At 35.1% G+C, this 18,242-nt stretch overlaps 1 protein-coding gene across 7 annotated transcripts in view; it reads left to right on the top strand.

Annotated features, from left to right (window-relative positions):
• Window positions 1-16,088, top strand: part of SEPTIN7 (septin 7) — a 104,356-nt gene extending 88,268 nt beyond the window's left edge. For all 7 annotated transcript variants that reach the window (XM_040260194.1, XM_040260192.1, XM_040260195.1 and 4 more), the window contains 4 exons: window positions 2,368-2,493; window positions 8,089-8,224; window positions 13,874-14,013; window positions 15,017-16,088. In XM_040260194.1, coding sequence (XP_040116128.1) covers window positions 2,368-2,493; window positions 8,089-8,224; window positions 13,874-14,013; window positions 15,017-15,056 — 442 coding nt within the window. In that variant the 3' untranslated portion in view covers window positions 15,057-16,088. The remainder of the gene's footprint in view (window positions 1-2,367; window positions 2,494-8,088; window positions 8,225-13,873; window positions 14,014-15,016) is intronic.
• Window positions 16,089-18,242: the final 2,154 nt, after the last annotated feature.

The raw sequence follows: 18,242 nt of genomic DNA, 5'->3' as shown, positions 1-18,242 counted from the left end.
CTTGTTTTTTTCTTTCCTAAGGCATAAATGTTCACTTAAACTTTTGCTAGATGTTTACTTTACCTCTTAACATAATTTTTCATTTATAGTCTTTGAAACGTGTAAAACATCCTTGATAAATATACTTTGAAAGTAAGTTTAGGAATATTTTACTTTATTACTTTTCCTTCTAAGTTCAGAGGAGAGGTAAAGTATATGTTATGTAGCTCATGTCTTTATGATAAAGGCACCTAGTAGATATTTAATAAATATTTGAAGGAAATATCAATACTAATATTCCATATGTCTATGACTTCCAAGTAAGTGAAATCCTGCAGGTTAAAGTCATGAGTAGTGGTTGCTCCTAAGAAAGACCCAAGTTCAAAGATATGTCATTTTGCTAATTTAGAGAACTGACTGTTGCAGGCAAAGCAAGGAAGACAATGGAAAAGAGGAAAATTTGATAAAAATAATTTCAGGATATGGCAGTAGACAGTGTCAAAATCAAATAGAGAAGGAAAACAAAAGGAGAGAAGAGAATGATATAGTATCAGCAATCAGAAATGGAAAAGATAAATAAATTCAAGAAACTGTGGAGAAAATACTAATTATTTTAAAGTGTGGAAGAATGAGTTGATTTTTAAGAGTAAAATAAAATGTGTTTAATTAAGTGGAAATAGAGACTTTTATAACCTGAAAAATACCAGAACCAAGTAATCATAAAAAAAGGTTATTTTAGTGAAAGGGAGAAATCTTTCATTGTCTAAAGTGTTCAGTGACATTAACAAAAATAGTTTAATAGCTAGTTAATAAGTCCACCTTATATATCTTGTATTTCAGCTACTAAGTACTTTACTTCAGGTCCTTTAATGATTTTTTTAATGATGCATTGATGAGGTAATATATGATATTTAAAATTACAAAAAGATTGTTTTATACTGGCATGGTTATTTGTTTTTATTATTCTCTACTTAGAGAAAACAGTAATGTGTCCTAGAAAGTCAACAATGTTTATCACATCTCAGCTCCAAGTCAGTTTTTTGCAGGGCCCATTATATGCTCTGTGGCAAGCGTGCAAAAGGTGATGGCACGTTTTTTATAAAAGGGGATGTTTATAGTATAGTTGAAGAGGTTATATGCTGTCACCTGTCACATTTACTGGTACCATAGAAAAGACTGGCAGCCAAAGAGAAGGTTGTCTTGGGTTAGAGTGGCTTGACTTCAAGACTGCCAGGAGAGCTCCCAAAGCAGACTGGAAGAACTCTGAAGTAAGTTTGAGAGTCAGTGACAAATTCAGTCCCAATCATTGGATATGCTGAGTTAGAAACTGTCTGACTTGACAGAAGTAGAGAGGGATAGAGCTTTAGATAATTCCAGTGGCCATAGAAAGTGTATATTCATCAAGGGGCAGATTATAAAGGACAATGAGGCTTGTGGAAAACAGTCTTAGTTAGAAATAGGAGTAAACTATCAGAGAACTGCACAAAAATGTCCATTAGAGGATGAATCATAGTAATTGGCCATCACAAAAGGGAAAAGTAATAGTAAATGTTTCTTGGCTATCAGGCAGAATAAAAACAGAATAACACCTTTACGTTTGTCTCTCATAAGGGAGTTTTGGTAAAGTGGTGGAGATGAAAGATAGGGGATTAGAAGTGCAGGAATGGATGATGAGAAAAAGATAAAATGATACAGAGTACTCCCACACCATGTATATCCAAGAACATTGCATTGGTAAAGGATACAATAGAGCAGCTCACAGGAGTCTTCTAGCATCTTGAAACACTAGGGAATGGTAAAATTGTCTCATGTATAGGCATCTCCTGTATATTGATTTTATGTATCATAGATAATGTCTGCTATGAGCAGACATTCATTAACCAAAATACCACATTTACCGGACAATTGGAATAAATAGGAATTTATTCAAAATTAAAATTTCCCAGTTTGAATCCAACTTGATATGTAATCTATGTATTCCTATATATTAACCTGAATAAAGACTCAAATATTAGTAATATTAAGGAAATATTAAGGAAAGCAATTTCTTTTAGGTTTGTGAACTTCAGTAGGAACTAATCTACCTTTCCTTCTCTAGTAAAATAAAATATATACTATGAAGGTAAATACTCTTCTCTAGCAGTGTCATTGTTTAGTAAATGTTTTGAGAGAATTTATGGCTTCTAAATTTTAATTTGGAACTTAAATTTCCATTAATGTCAAGTTAGCTCATTGTATCTTGCTCCCCCTTGCATGTAAGTGAAGACAGATAAATGCTGTCTTCCTTGAAAAGTTTGGTCTGAATTTTTTGTTTGCTAAAATTTTTAATTTACACCAAAGCTTTTTTTAATAGAAGCAAATTCTTTATGTGTCTTTTATTTATGACAGAACACATATGCAGGACTTGAAAGATGTCACTAATAATGTACACTATGAGAACTACCGGAGCAGAAAACTGGCAGCTGTGACTTATAATGGAGTTGATAACAACAAGAATAAAGGGCAACTTACTAAGTAAGTATACATCGACTCCTCCTGGGAATGGCAGTATTTATTTAGTAAAAAATCATATTATTTCGTTGCCATCAAATTCCTCTTGGCTACTCAATAGAAAATTGGAACAGTGTTCTTTATGGGCGTCCTTAGTGGTTCAGATGGTAAAGAATCTGCCTGCAGTGCAGGAGTCCCAGGTTTGATCCTGTGTTGGGAAGGTCCCCTGGAGAAGGGAATGGCTACCCACTCCAGTATTCTTGTCTGGAGAATTGAACAGAGGAGCCTGGTGGGCTACAGTCCATGGGTCACAAGGAGTCGGATATAACTGAGTGACTAACACTTTTACTTTTTCATACGTTGTTTTTTTTAGACATAATGCTATTGCACATCTAATAAAGTATAGTATAAACATAACTTACATGCCCTGGGAAGCCAAAAAACTTGTGTGATTCACTCTATTTCTATATTTGTTTTGCTTTGTTGAGATGGTTAAGTTGTGGTTACCTTTTTCCCATATGTTAATTTTATTTTTGTTTTCTATAGCCTTCTCCATCTTTATCAATAACTGAATTCATAGAAATGGCTGAAAATACAGGTTTTTAAAGGGTAATCCTCATAACTCTTTTGGTACATGACAAAATTTTCATTGATCTAAAGATACATAAAGATAATTTTCTGAAATTCCCCCCCCCCCCTTTTTTTTCAATTACATCTTTTATTCATGTGTCCTTTCATGAAAATATGATGATAGTATTGTTTTATTTATGTTTAGTTTTAACACTCTCACTTGGCAAAATGTTAGTAACTATTGTTTCCCAAAATGTTTGGAAAATTTTGTTGCTCTTTGAAATCATTAATTTAACTGAAATTCTTTTGGATAATGCTGTATGAAAATTGCTACATGTCTGTATACATAGTGACCTGCCAAACCACCAAACTAAGAAGCAAAAGTATGTAAATGTACTTGCTTAATGAGTTCTTTAGGAAAGACCGCATATAATTTAAATGAAATTTGGTTCTTTTCGTTATGCTCAAAATGTAATACATTTGAGCATTTATACATTTATACGACCAAAATGTAGGTTGTATAACACAACCACAGTAGGGTCTTAGGTCAGCCTTAAATGTGGTCCTTGCTGTGATTCTGTTATTGGTCACATGAAAAGGGTAAGTCATTTTTCAAGATCTCCTTGAAAAGATCCGTAAAAGAAGCTAAGTTGCATCTTTGAGGATTTAATATGATGTTCAGATTATGTTGGCCTATTTTTTTAAAAATCTTGTACCTGGTCTTTTTATTTTTTTGATTGAGTTACATTGAATTTCTCTGACAAGTTTAAGTTTATACGCTTTAGCTTGTTGATGTGTGTCAACAAGCATTTTCATTAAAAAGTGGGCAGACAATGAAGTAATTTAAATGGTTTTTCTAGCTATCTAATAAAGTTTCACTTGAAAAACTGTGATGACAAAAAGTTATCCTTTTTCCTGTTTTCTGCATTATAAACACATTTTTGTATTACAGTTTTCTAAATAACACTTTAATAAAGATGACTAGAATTGAGATGCTAATTAATTTAACAATTAGGTTTACAAAATCATTTTGACTGGTAAGAGTCTTCAAAAAATTAATTTTTTATATGTGTGACCATTATAATACTGAAATATCACTCTTGGTTAGGAGGCAAGTATTTTTACAAGGTTGAAAGACAAAGTACCTCAAGTGTGAAATACTGAACATCTCTTTGAAAGTATGCATATGTAAATAGGTTTCAAAATTTGAGCAGACTGTCAGAAGATAGTTGCATAGCATATTTACTTTCATAATGATTTGGTATAGGGATTACTAACAGAATTTGGAAAAGAAATTAAATATCTTCAACAAATTTGGCCATAAACTTTTGTTTTCAGTTCAGTTCAGTTCAGTTCGGTCTCTCAGTTGTGTCCAACTCTTTGCGACCCCATGAATCGCAGCACGCCAGGCCTCCCTGTCCATCACCAACTCCCGGTGCATCGAGTCTGTGATGCCATCCAGCCATCTTATCTTCTGTCGTCCCCTTCTCCTCCTGCCCCCAATCCCTCCCAGCATCAGGGTCTTTTCCAATGAGTCAACTCGTCGCATGAGGTGGCCAAAGTATTAGAGTTTCAGCTTCAGCATCAGTCCTTCCAGTGAACACCCAGGACTGATCTCCTTTAGGATGGACTGGTTGGATCTCCTTGCAGTCCAAGGGACTCTCAAGAGTCTCCTCCAACACCACAGTTCAAAAGCATCAATTCTTCAGCGCTCAGCCTTCTTCACAGTCCAACTCTCACATCCATACATGACCAATGGAAAAACCATAGCCTTGACTAGACTGACCTTAGTCGGCAAAGTAATGTCTCTGCTTTTGAATATACTATGTAGGTTAGTCATAACTTTTCTTCCAAGGAGTAAGCGTCTTTTAATTTCATGGCTGCAGTCACCATCTGCAGTGATTTTGGAGCCCAAAAAAATAAAGTCCGACACTGTTTCCCCATCTATTTCCCATGAAGTGATGGGACCGAATGCCATGATCTTTGTTTTCTGAACGTTGAGCTTCAAGCCAACTTTTTCACTCTCCTCTTTCACTTTCATCAAGAGGCTTTTTAGCGCCTCTTCCCTTTCTGCCATAAAGATGGTGTCATCTGCATATCTGAGGTTATTGATATTTCTCCCGGCAATCTTGATTCCAGCTTGTGTTCCTTCCAGTCCAGCGTTCCTCATGATGTACTCTGCATAGAAGTTAAATAAGCAGGGTGACAATATACAGCCTTGTCGTACTCCTTTTCCTATTTGGAACCAGTCTGTTGTTCCATGTCCAGTTCTAACTGTTGCTTCCTGACCTGCATACAGATTTCTCAAGAGGCAGGTCAGGTGGTCTGATATTCCCATCTCTTTCAGAATTTTCCACAGTTTATTGTGATCCACACATTCAAAGGCTTTGGCATAGTCAATAAAGCAGAAATAGATGTTTTTCTGGAACTCTCTTGCTTTTTCGATGATCCAGCGCATGTTGGCAATTTGATCTCTGGTTCCTCTGCCTTTTCTAAAACCAGCTTGAACATCAGGAAGTTCAAACAAAAAACTTTTGTTTTAGGAACGTGAAAGTGAAAGTCGCTCAGTTGTGTCCGATTCTTTGCGACCCCACAGACTGTACAGTCCATGGAATTCTCCAGGCCACAATCCTGGGGTGGGTAGGATCCTTTCCTTTTTCCTTTCTCCAGGGGATCACCCCAACCCAGGGATTGAACCCAGGTCTCCTGCATTGCAGGTGGATTCTTTATCAGCTGAGCCCCTTTATTGTAAAATCTATGGATTTGCTTTTAATTGCTGTTTTTATTATGGTTTACTCAAAGTGTGTTTTTTTGTTGTTTAGTCACTTAAGTTATGTCCCACTTCTGTGACCACATGGACTGTAGCCCTCCAGGCTCTTCTGTCCATGAGATTTCCCAGGCAAGAATAGTGGAGACGGTTACCTTTTTCTTCTCCATTTATGTGTGCTACTAAGTCTCTGTATTTTTTGTTCTTTTAGATATGGCACACTTGAAGACATTTCATTTGTTTTTCCAAAGACATAAGCAGTTTTAGTATGTAAAGATTTTTAATATTTTAAAACATCAAAGCTCTACAATCTTCTATTTTCCTCCAAGAGTTATTTAAATAATAATTTAGGTGACAGTGTTCCACTCTTAGTAAGGTAGCCTTTTCATGTGCAAAGTATACTACAAATTATTTACATTTATATGGATTGGCTTATTCCTCCCAAGGATGAAATTAAAGAGTATTTTATAGATAGGTTATTATTAGTGAGAATATATATTTAACTTTAAAATCACAATTCCATCTGAATTTTAATTTATTTTTTTTAATTCTACTGTTTACTTATAATTTATTTAATGTTTACAATATATTTTCAAGTTGCAGCAGTGTTGTTGGATAATCTTAAGTTGCTTAACATATTCAGTTATTTAAGATGGCCAATTCAAAAATCATTTTTATGAATATTTTTTTCCTAGAGCCTAAAAGTGTTTTGGAGTATGGCAGAAGTGAGTTTTATAGAAATCAAACAAAAGCTTTGAACCCTTACTAGAAAAAACGCTTGAATGAACACACAACACGCACACACACGTTTGTTGTATGATTTCAGGACCCAAGAGATCTGAGGCTCTCTTCTTTTAATAATACCTGCCATAAATATATCAGCTTTTAGTGAAATAATGATATTTACACATTAAAATTTATTCCAGTTTACCTGGCTTTTTGAATGTTGATTCTCCTAAGTTAATGTTTGGTTTATTTTCATTTTCAGAACTTCTGATTAATTGTTTAATTATTAAAACATACTGCAGGTTTATTCTTTTGATGAAATATCCTTTAGTTAAGTAACATTTTGTTCTAACTTACACTAATTGCAAAAACAAATCCTCTTGGTCACAATGGTACATCACATTTTGTCTTTCCTTTTTGCTAAGAAAAATCAGTAGGCAGTGTTCTTTCTGTCTTGTTGTTCATTTAATACATTCCATCTCGGTCTCTTGTTCTCCTTGATAGGGAAGAATAGTGCTACAGTGGTCAGAAATATTCAGCCTCATAAGGAGAGAAGTCACCATAATCAGAGTGTGTCAAATCAAGATTGAAGTGACTAGCCTTGAAGTTATAGATGAAATACAAAGCCTGATTTTGTTTTTAAGCCATAATTTAACTTTTTTTTACCACTTTATTCATTTAGGTTTGTAATTAAATGGTCAAAGCTTGTTTTTGTGGAAGCGCAATATACGTGTTTAATCAACAAAGTCAGAAAAGGGCCTGCCTCTTTTAAGCTGTCCCAGTGTATTGGAATAGGTTTTTAGAGATCCCGAAGGCCACAGAGCCCACTTTTTTCTTTCTTCTCTGGGACTGTAGTAGGTTGCTGATACTTTGCTGTTCTCTCTTTTCTATAAGTATACTAGCCTTCACATAAAGCATATTTGTAGTATTTTTCAACATAAAATTTTGGAAAACATTGTGCAGAGATTTGAGTCTGTGGACTTTAATAGAGTGAACTACTTTTTAATGTCTGTTTTCTGGCATTTCAGAAATGTCAAGATATTCATTTGCTTCTGATACTCTCTTTTTCTGCCTCCCTCCATCCTCCTCCTCCATTAACTCAGTACCATTTTTTCATATTAAAATTTTGTTTTAAAATTAATTTTCTTCTAGTTTTACTTTTTGAGAATGTATTTAGGGAATGTGTCTTTTCATTTTCCTTATACAGTCTGTTTTATATGTTTTCTTTAGATTTGATATGCATTAGGTTTAGGGAGACTTCAAGTCATGAAACTTCATGGAAGGAAGTTCTAGATTGTAAATATTTATACATTTTAAAAGTTTGTGAAGAATTTTTTCATCTGTTCATACATAAAACTTCAAATCTGTGTTCTGTGTTATATAAGATGGTGTCAGAATAATTAAAAGCTTCTTTTGAAGCTTGTTTTCAAAAAACAGAAAGCAGAGAATTTAGTAATGGCATACAGCAGCTCATTTGTTTTAATCACTGTTTCAGAGTTTTGTATTACACTTTTCATTTTTAGACATTTAATGATTATCTTTAATGTTCATAATAGGAGCCCTCTTGCACAAATGGAAGAAGAAAGAAGGGAACATGTAGCTAAAATGAAGAAGATGGAGATGGAGATGGAACAGGTGTTTGAGATGAAGGTCAAAGAAAAAGTTCAAAAACTGAAGGACTCTGAAGCTGAGGTAATTAACCATATATTTTCATCTTTGACAAAATACTTCTTTTCAAAATAATGTCTTAAATGAAATTGATAGATAATGTAACCACTCTATAGATTTTTTCACATGTAATATGCAAATTTAATGTGTCTGTGTGTGTTCAGTCGAACTCTTTGCAACCCCAAGTATTGTAACCTGCCAGGCTCCTCTGTCCATGGGGTTTCCCAGACGACAGTATTGGACTGTTGCCATTTCCTCCTCCAAGGGAGCTTCCCAACCCAGGGATTGAACCCACATCTTCTTGTCTCCTGCATTGGCAGGCAGAGTCTTACCTCTGAGCCACCTGGGAAGTCAATCAGTTTAGTCTCTCAGTCCTGTCCAACTCTTTGCAACCTCATGAACTGCAATACGCCAGGCCTCCCTGTCCATCACCAACTCCTGGAGTTTACCCAAACTCATGTCCATTGAGGTGGTGATGCCGTCCAACCATCTCATCTTCTGTTGTCCCCTTCTCCTGCCCTCAATCTTTACCAGATCAGGGTCTTTTCAGATGAGTCAGCTCTTCGCATCAGGTGGCCAAAGTATTGGAGTTTCAGCTTCAAAATCAGTCCTACCAATGAACACCCAGGACTGATCTCCTTTAGGATGGACTGGTTGGATCTCCTTGCAGTCCAAGGGACTCTCAAGAGTCTTCTCCAACACCACAGTTCAAAAGCATCAATTCTTCGGCGCTTAGCTTTCTTTACAGTCCAACTCTCACATCCATACATGACCACTGGAAAAACTATAGCCTTGAGATGGACCTTTGTTGGCAAAGTAATGTCTCTGCTTTTTAATATGCTGTCTAGGTTGATCATAACTTTCCTTCCAAGGAGTAAGTGTCTTTTAATTTCATCGCTGCAGTCACCATCTGCAGTGATTTTGGAGCCCAGAAAAATAAAGTCAGCCACTGTTTCTACTGTTCCCCATCTATTTCCCATGAAGTGATGCTACCAGATGCCATGATCTTCGTTTTCTGAATGTTGAGCTTTAAGCCAACTTTTTCACTCTCCTCTTTCACTCTCATCAAGATAAGGGTGGGGTCATCTGTATATCTGAGGTTATTGATATTTCTCCCAGCAATCTTGATTCCAGCTTATGCTTCCTCCAGCCCAGCGTTTCTCATGATGTACTCTGCATAGAAGTTAAATAAGCAGGGTGACACTATACAACCTTGACATACTCCTTTTCCTATTTAGAACCAGTCTTTTGTTCCATGTCCAGTTCTAACTGTTGCTTCCTCCCCTGCATACAGGTTTCTCAAGAGGCAGGTCAGGGGGTCTCGTATTCCTATCTCTTTCAGAATTTTCCACAGTTTCTTGTGATCCACACAGTCAAAGGCTTTGGCATAGTCAATAAAGCAGAAATAGATGTTTTTCTGGAACTCTCCTGCTTTTTCCATGATCCAGCGGATGTTGGCAATTTGATCTCTGGTTCCTCTGCCTTTCCTAAAACCAGCTTGAACATCTGGAAGTTCACGGTTCGCGTATTGCTGAAGCCTGGCTTGGAGAATTTTAAGCATCACCTTACTGGCATGTGATTTACAATAATACATATTTTAATAATCTGTTTAGATACAAGTATACTTGGTAGAAAGACATAGTAGAATACCTAAGTAAATTTTATTAGCTATAGGTAAAAATTATGAGAAATGAAATTTTAAGCCTTTCCATATAGTCGGTATAAGAAAGTAACAGAGTTTTGGGTAGATACAAGAATAAAAACTAGTTTTAGGATAGTAATAATTGACCAGACTTACTTGCATATGAATGGAGAAAGAAAGAACCTTAATTAAACTGTGGGCATGCTGTGATAAATTACAGACAAAAAGAAATGAAGGAATGTGATTTTTGTAGATGAGTTGGGCCTTATGTAACGCTAGTGTCACCGTAATTCAGTTGCAAAAGCATTCCATCAAGCTGTTCTACTGTAACCTTAGAATCCCTCTACATGTTGAAGCATATATTTAGTTTCTATTAATCAAAAAGATCATGAAGACATATCCATCTGTAAGTGATAAGAAATAAAAGATGGAGAAAAAAAAACACGTAACACAAGAATCTATAGAGTAAGTTTGGCTTGATGTCCAAGAACAGTAGAAGAAACTATAGGTAAACACAAATCAACAATTTCAGTATGATGTTTTCTCAGCATAGATTTATTATCATTGTGCTGAAAATTACTTTTAAATATGTAGGATGACATTAATATGAAATACTTAAAAAAATTTTTAATTGGAGGATAGTTCCTTTAGAGTATTGTGTTTCTGCCATTCATCAACATGAATCAGTCATACAATATGAAATATTTTAAAAATTACTTTTAATGATAAAATTCAGTGGTTAAATGTGGATTCACTAATATAATAATATTTGTATTTAAACATATTAAGAAAAGACTCAGATTTAGTTTGTTACGTCCTTACAGTTGGTCTCTTTGCTTTTGTAATTAATTACTGCATAAAATACATAAGCTTTCTTTGACTAAATATATGTTTGCTACCCATGGACTGTAGCCTACCAGGCTCCTCTGTCCATGGGATTTTCCAGGCAATGGTACTGGAGTGGATTGCCATTTCCTTCTCCAGGGGACCTTCCCAACCCAGGTCTCCCACATTGTAGACAGACGCTTTACTGTCTGAGCCACCAGGGAAGTCCTACTCTAATAGTACGACGAAAGTACTCTAATCCATTGAGTAGACAGAATGCCGAGTATTCAGTAGTTTTGAGGAAGTGTTTTTATTCCACATTAGATTTCTCTTAAATTACTGAGCTTTTCATGTAATCTCTTATCACAAAAAAACTTAACTTCCACTACTGTTACATTTATAATATGTTTTTAATTCAATGGGGATACAGAATAGCTTCTCCAGGTTTAAGATTGCCAACTCTGCAGAACTAATATCCTGGGCACTTGTTATTAAGATGACATTTAGGAGATTAAGCTTTTTTTGTTAATTAGGTTTTTATTAAATCTATCCATTTGAATCTCTACCCCTTCACCAATTAATAATTAATCTGGAGAATCCCTGCTACTGCTGCTAAGTCACTTCAGTCGTGTCCCGACTCTGTGCGACTCCATAGATGGCAGCCCACCAGGCTCCCCTGTCCCTGGGATTCTCCAGGCAAGAACACTGGAGTGGGTTGCCATTTCCTTCTCCAATGCATGAAAGTGAAAAGTGAAAGTGAAGTCGCTCAGTCGTGTCCGACCCTCAGCGACCCCATGGACTGCAGCCTACCAGGCTCCTCCACCCATGGGATTTTCCAGGCAAGAGTACTGGAGTGGGGTGCCATGAATCCCTATCAGAAGGTAAATAAAAACAGGAATAATCAAGAGTCTGCATTATCTCCACACTTACGTTTTGATGAAAATCTAAAAGGAGTTGAATTTACATTTGAAAAGACATATTTTAGGGTCTGCTCCTAAGAGTAAATGTCATAAGCAGTTATGTTAAGCAGTTATTTCCATAAGCAATTATAGAACCTTTGAGAGTTTTAATGATTACTGTGAATGGTGAAAACAGAGTTTTGTAATACTTAGCTACTCTTTGAAGAATAGTCTTTATTAGCATTGAAAGAAACTGTAAAGCGATGTGGGCCAAGTTTCCCCTAATTCTGTAAGCCATATAAGTATATAAATATGAAGTCTTTTAACCTTGTATAATATGTTTTCTCAAGTGCTAGATATATTTGTGTGGGGCATAGCTGCTAATATCCTGCAGGACAGTATATTAGACACAGTACTAAGCATTTTTCATAGATTATGTTAGTTAGTTCACACCACAGCCCTACAAGGTGGATGTTATTGTCTCATTTCCATTTTTTACATGAGAGGAAAGATAAATTAACTTGGTCAGTGCTGCATATCTGTAAGTCATTATTTGAATGCACTTAACTGTGCTCTTAATCCTAGACAAGTCTACAATCATGTATCCACAATTTCTAATCTTTAAAAGCTCTGAAAAGTGCAAAGCCAGAAACAGAACTAACAGTTTTATCCCCACTTGATGTGAATATTTATATACTTTGCTGCAAAAATTTAAAATGTGTTTGATTATAGATGCTACCTTAGACTGCCCAGGTGTTGTTTTGTAAATACAGTAAATAGACCTTCCTAAGTAGAATTGGCTTTCAGAAATCTGAAAAATTCTGAACTGTGTAATACATCTAACCCTAAGAATTTCTAGAAAGTGAAGGATTGTGACCTGCACTTTTAACCTGCATGCAGTTAACACAAAAGAAAATGTATATGTGATAGAAAGGTACAGATAAAGAATGATGAACACTTGTAACCCTATGGCCGAGTTTAAAAAATAAGGCATCATCAGTTCATTTGAGGCAGCTCTGTTTCTCTCCCCTATTGTATCCCTCTCTCTCTTTCTCAGAAGTAACTATGCTGGATTGTGTGTATATAATTCCCTTGCATTTTCTCTTTTTAATAATTAAAGGCATTTCCCTGTGTTCCTATTTTCTGATATGTTCTTAGTAATGTGTTTGCTATCATCAGGAAGATGTTACTTCAAATTTGATTCATATTTGCTTAAATATATCTTAGATGGTTTTGTTTTGTAGAAACTGCATGAGATATTTGGAATAGAAATGAATATGAAGTCACTTTTTTGGGTTCATGAAGTAACAAAGAAAACAGATTGTATGCAAAATTATAATCCAAATTCAAGATGTTAACTCATTGATGTAATACAGTCTTTAACGGAACATAATTCCTGGACATCTGAAAGTTTTTAATAAATAGTTGTTAGTTATTTGATGTAGTTAGATAGATTTATTTATTAATTTTTTGCTGTGATTGTTTTCCACAGAAATGGATTGACTAGTGCCTAAATGGACTAGATAAGCTCTTTGTTTCTTCAGTTGCTTTGCATGTGTGTTTTTTATCTTTCAGCCAGCATTCTTTGCAGCATTAATTCTCAATATAGAAAGAACCATCTGTTTCAGAATCATGGGGGCTTGTTGAAAATGCGGATTTCTAGACTTAAAAACCCAGAAATTCTAATTCAGTATGTCTGGTTCCAGGATTCTTTATTTTTAACAAGTGTTTAGGTGGTTCATACGAAGACTGACATTTGAGAACCGCTGCTTTATAAGAATCCAGGGACCTTATCTCCTCATCTTGTAACTCTTATATTCTTACCTATTTGCTTTCTTTTCACTTGTCTCGCTTTCTTAAACTTGGAATTATGAGACACATTCAGATCCTGGTTCTGCCACTTTCGTCTACTGACTTTGTACAAGTGACATAAACTCTGCAGCTGCAACTGTTTGCTCATCTAGGAGTGGGAACAGTGGTGTCTCCTCTGCCCAACTTCCCACATGTTTGTAAGGAAAAATGAGATGATAAAAATATGAGTCTGCCCCTTATAAAGTGCTACACAACTGTAGCTTATTGTACTTTTTTTTTTTAAACCCTTTGTTTCCCAAGATTATTCTCTTTGGTCCCTGGCATTTTGGGTGGTAAGTCCTATAGAAAGAGGATTTTTAGACAGTGCTTTCCACGTGGTACTCTGAATTTATAGCGTAAGAACTGAATGCTCAGCTTTTAACATTAGACTGCCTGGATGAAATGTATTTCTGATTTCTCAAACAGTTTTGTTTTATGTATTGTGCTTTGAACTAGCTCCAACGGCGCCATGAGCAAATGAAAAAGAATTTGGAAGCACAGCACAAAGAATTAGAGGAAAAACGTCGTCAGTTTGAAGATGAGAAAGCAAACTGGGAAGCCCAACAACGTATTTTAGAACAACAGAACTCTTCAAGGTATCTAATACCAGATTCCCAAGAAATATGTATACTAGCTTTAAATAATTATTTTCCTGTTTATTTTAAAAACATTAATATTTTAAGACATTGTCCATTATCATACATCCCAAGCACAAATTATTTTCATGGATGAATATTTTATATAGATTGATGCACTCTATTATAATAGTATTTTTTCCACTGTAAACATTTTTATGACTTAATAATCTTCATAATTATAATTTAGTACCTTTATAACATTCTCTTCAGTTGACTCACCATAATTAGTTGTTTACCGCTTCCTGTCAAATATTGAACATAATGGTTGTGTGTAATTCTTGACAAACATAGAGAGCATTGCTGCAATGTTCTCTTTTAAACATTTAGAGGTATATTTTTATTGTGTTGGATTATTTCATTAAGATAAAGTTTTAGATACCTAATTTCTAATGCAGCTAATTACTCATAATTTACTCAAAAATCGGGTAGTCTTTGTACTTTGGTCGTCTTTTCCTCATTAGTCCCATTTAAAACTGAAAAGTTGCATCCTTGTAAGGATTCTGTAATTTAACCTCACTGCTAAACATTTTCAAGTTTAGACATTTGTTCACTAACACTATGCGTCTATTAACTTTTCCCTTAAGAAAGACGAAAATTTGTGAGGAAAAAAAGCATTTCAAAATGCAGATGGCTGTAGGAGAAAAGGATACCTTACTTGATGTCAGTTGACCTTTTTCGATTTGTACTATTTCATTTAGGAAAAGTTGTTTTTGTATAAAAAAATGGGTTTTTGTCATATTTCTTACTGTTTGTCTTGGAATTTTGTCAAATATTTGTCCAAGAAAATATTATAGATTAGCATTGTCCTTATTGTTAACTTCTAAATCTTCTGATTTTAAAATAAAAATGTAACACAGTTGAAAATCCAATACAGTTGCAGTTGGTTTAGCTATTGCTACCATATGTTTTCTAGGTTTATAAAGTATTTACTCATTTTGATTGTTTTCCTTTACTCATTTAGAACCTTGGAAAAGAACAAGAAGAAAGGGAAGATCTTTTAAACCCTCTATTGACCACCAGTTACGTATTAGTTGCCAATATGCCAGCTTGGACATCAGTGTTTGTTGGATCCGTTTGACCAATTTGCACCGGTTTTATCCTTAATGATGGATTTAACAGCATGACAAAAATTATTATTATTATTTTTTTGTTCTTGATGGAGATTAAGATGCCTTGAGTTGTCTAGGGTTGTTGTGTACTTAGAAACTAACAGCTCTAAGTACCTTTCCTACATTTTTCTTTTCTTTTTTTATTAAACAGATGTCTTCAATTTAATGCAAGAAAACATTTTACTGTTGTACAATCATGTTCTGGTGGTTTGATTGTTTACAGGATATTCCAAAATAAAAGGACTCTGAAAGGTTTCATTGAGGATAAATTGCCATAATATGATGCAAACTATGCTTCTTTATGATAATTATAATACAGAGGTTCCATTCAATGCAGCGTATACAATAATGTAATTTAGTCTAACACAGTTGACCCTATTTTTTGACACTTCCATTGTTTAAAAATACACATGGAAAAAAAAAACCTATATGCTTACAATGCACCTAGAGCTTTTTTATAACAACCTTTTTGTTTGTTTGTTTGTTTTGAATTCTTTAAATATATATTATTTTCATTTAGTACCCTCTTTAGCCAGAATCTCATTACTGCTTCATTTTTGTAATAACATTTAATTTAGGTATTTTCCATATATTGGCCCTGCTAAAAAATAGAATATAGCATCTTTCATATGATAGGAACCAACAAAGAAACTTTCCTTTAATTCCCTTTTTACACTTTATGGTAAGTAGCAGGGGGGAAAATGCATTTATAGATCATTTCTAGGCAAAATTGTGAAGCTAACAACCAACCTATTTCTACCTATGTGCAGTCTCTTTTATTTTACTAGAAATGGGAATCATGGCCTCTTGAAAAGAAAAAAAAGTCACCATTCTGCATTTAGCTGTATTCATATATTGCATTTCTGTATTTTTTGTTTGTATTGTAAAAAATTCACATAATAAACAATGTTGTGATGTAATTGAGTGTGGCGTCTTAAATATTCTGCAGTTGATAGAAAAAACTAGAGTGTGTTTGAGAAGAAACTTTTCAATTTGAATTTGCCTTCTCCATGATCGTAACTCTTGTTTGTTTCATTTAGAATACATTTGTGCTGATTTTCTAATTTATGGAATATAGTATCTATCTACTTACTACTGTCTCCTATTAACACATCTCTCTGAGAACAAATTTCAGCTCACCAGGTGAACTCTCAAGTCCTTGGACTGAAATTTTTTAACTGAAAAAGAGAGTGGTATAATTTCTTTTCACTAAAGTCAAATGATGAGATTTTAACAAAATGCTTTGTGACATTTTAATGATTAATGCAATACAGTTTTTTACTTTAAAAAGTTTCACCGTATCTTTTGATGATCCTGTCAAAAGGAAGTAACTGATTATTATGATTACCCAATATTTTTGTTGACACTAGAAGCTGAAGGGTTAAAATAAAACAGGATGCTTAAAAGAGCCTTGTTGTTTTTCAAAGATATATAAAGTGTAGAGCATCTTAGGAAGATCATTCACTTTACAGAAAATCTTGACTTCACATGTACGTTCATTCTGGGATACTGTTTTTAAAGCAGATCTTATGAGGCATTAAAAACATAATTTAAGATTACTGCAGTAACAATTTATCCCTATTTGTTGGCCATCACTAAAGATTCTCTTTGAAAATACAGTGCTTTCTGCTGTGTGTGGTTTTCTTTTTTTAATTGGCTGTTACTCCAAGACCAGAATCAGACATTCAGGAATAATTGTAAGTAAATATGCAGATATTTTTTTGTTTGGTTTGGTTCTTATAATAGAGATTTGGTTAATGCCCCTAACCAGAAAAGTTTGGTTTTAGGACTGAATTTGAAGACTGCAAAATCAGAAAGTTTATATTGACCACCTGTCTAACTGGTAAATACTACTGCTTCTAGAAACAAGTTCTCATAGGTGCCGTTTAAAAATTCTATATGCATTGTGATAACTTCGTAAAGTCACCTTTATTCTATTACCCTAGTGAAAACTTTTGGAAGTTTTTGTCTGTGTCATGGCGAAGGTTTATCTGAATCTGATGTAGGACCCGTACAGAACTTGACCGACCAGGTAGTTTGATGGTTGGCTTCGTTTTTCAAGCTTATCAAGGGCTTTTTTGTTATATGGCCTGTAGAGTTTTGATAACTGCTATGTGATTATTCTGGAGAAGGCAATGGCACCCCACTCCAGTACTTTTGCCTGGAAAATCCCATGGGCGGAGGAGCCTGGTGGGCTGCAGTCCATGGGGTCGCTAAGGGTTGGACACGACTGAGCGACTTCACTTTTCACTTTTCACTTTTCATACATTGGAGAAGGAAATGGCAACCCACTCCAGTGTTCTTACCTGGAGAATCCCAGGGACGAGGGAGCCTGGTGGGCTGCCGTCTATGGGGTCACATCGGACACGACTGAAGTGACTTAGCAATAACAGCATGTGATTATTCACAATATGTATAACATTCAGGAAGCATAAGGAAAGGCTAGCTTGTAAATAGCAAAATGGACAATACCTAGTCTCCATTGTGAGTAACTCTAACCACTGCGCTATGTGAGACCAGAGAAGCCCTAATCCAAGTGCGTATCGCATGGCAGAGTTTTGCTGCCACCTAGTGGAAGTGAGAGCTAATTGTTTTTATTAAGGTCACATTGGAGCTGAGGCTTATTAATGTGGAGCTCAGGTTCTAATTTTGAAAGCTAAGCAGATATAGACTTCTGCTTCTCAGACTCATTAGCTTAGTGTCACACCACCGCCCACATATTCTGCACCTTTCTTGCCTTTTATTCTGTTGGAAAAAGACCTAGGAATGTGGAGGTCAGGGTAGTAGGTGAGCAAAAAGGTGGAAAGAATGTAAGATTGCAACAATAGCAAAGTGTTGACTTAGCAAGTCGTTTAGATCACTGTCTCCAAACCTGATACTGTTTCTTTGTGAAAATATTTTTGAGCATGTATGTGTGATTATACCTGTATAGTAAATTATATATAGGTAGCACTATGTTAGGGCTTCCCAGGTGATGCTAGTGGTGAAGAACCCACCTGCCAATGCGGGAGACACAAGAGACATGAATTTGATCCCTGGGTAGGGAAGATCCCCTGGAGAAGGAAATAGTGACCCACT

The sequence above is a fragment of the Oryx dammah genome, unplaced genomic scaffold (genome assembly GCF_014754425.2).
Source record: "Oryx dammah isolate SB20612 unplaced genomic scaffold, SCBI_Odam_1.1 HiC_scaffold_18, whole genome shotgun sequence".
NCBI lineage: Eukaryota > Metazoa > Chordata > Mammalia > Artiodactyla > Bovidae > Oryx > Oryx dammah.
The sequence above is the reverse complement of the archived record's forward strand: the minus strand, read 5'-3'. Positions and strand labels throughout refer to the sequence as shown.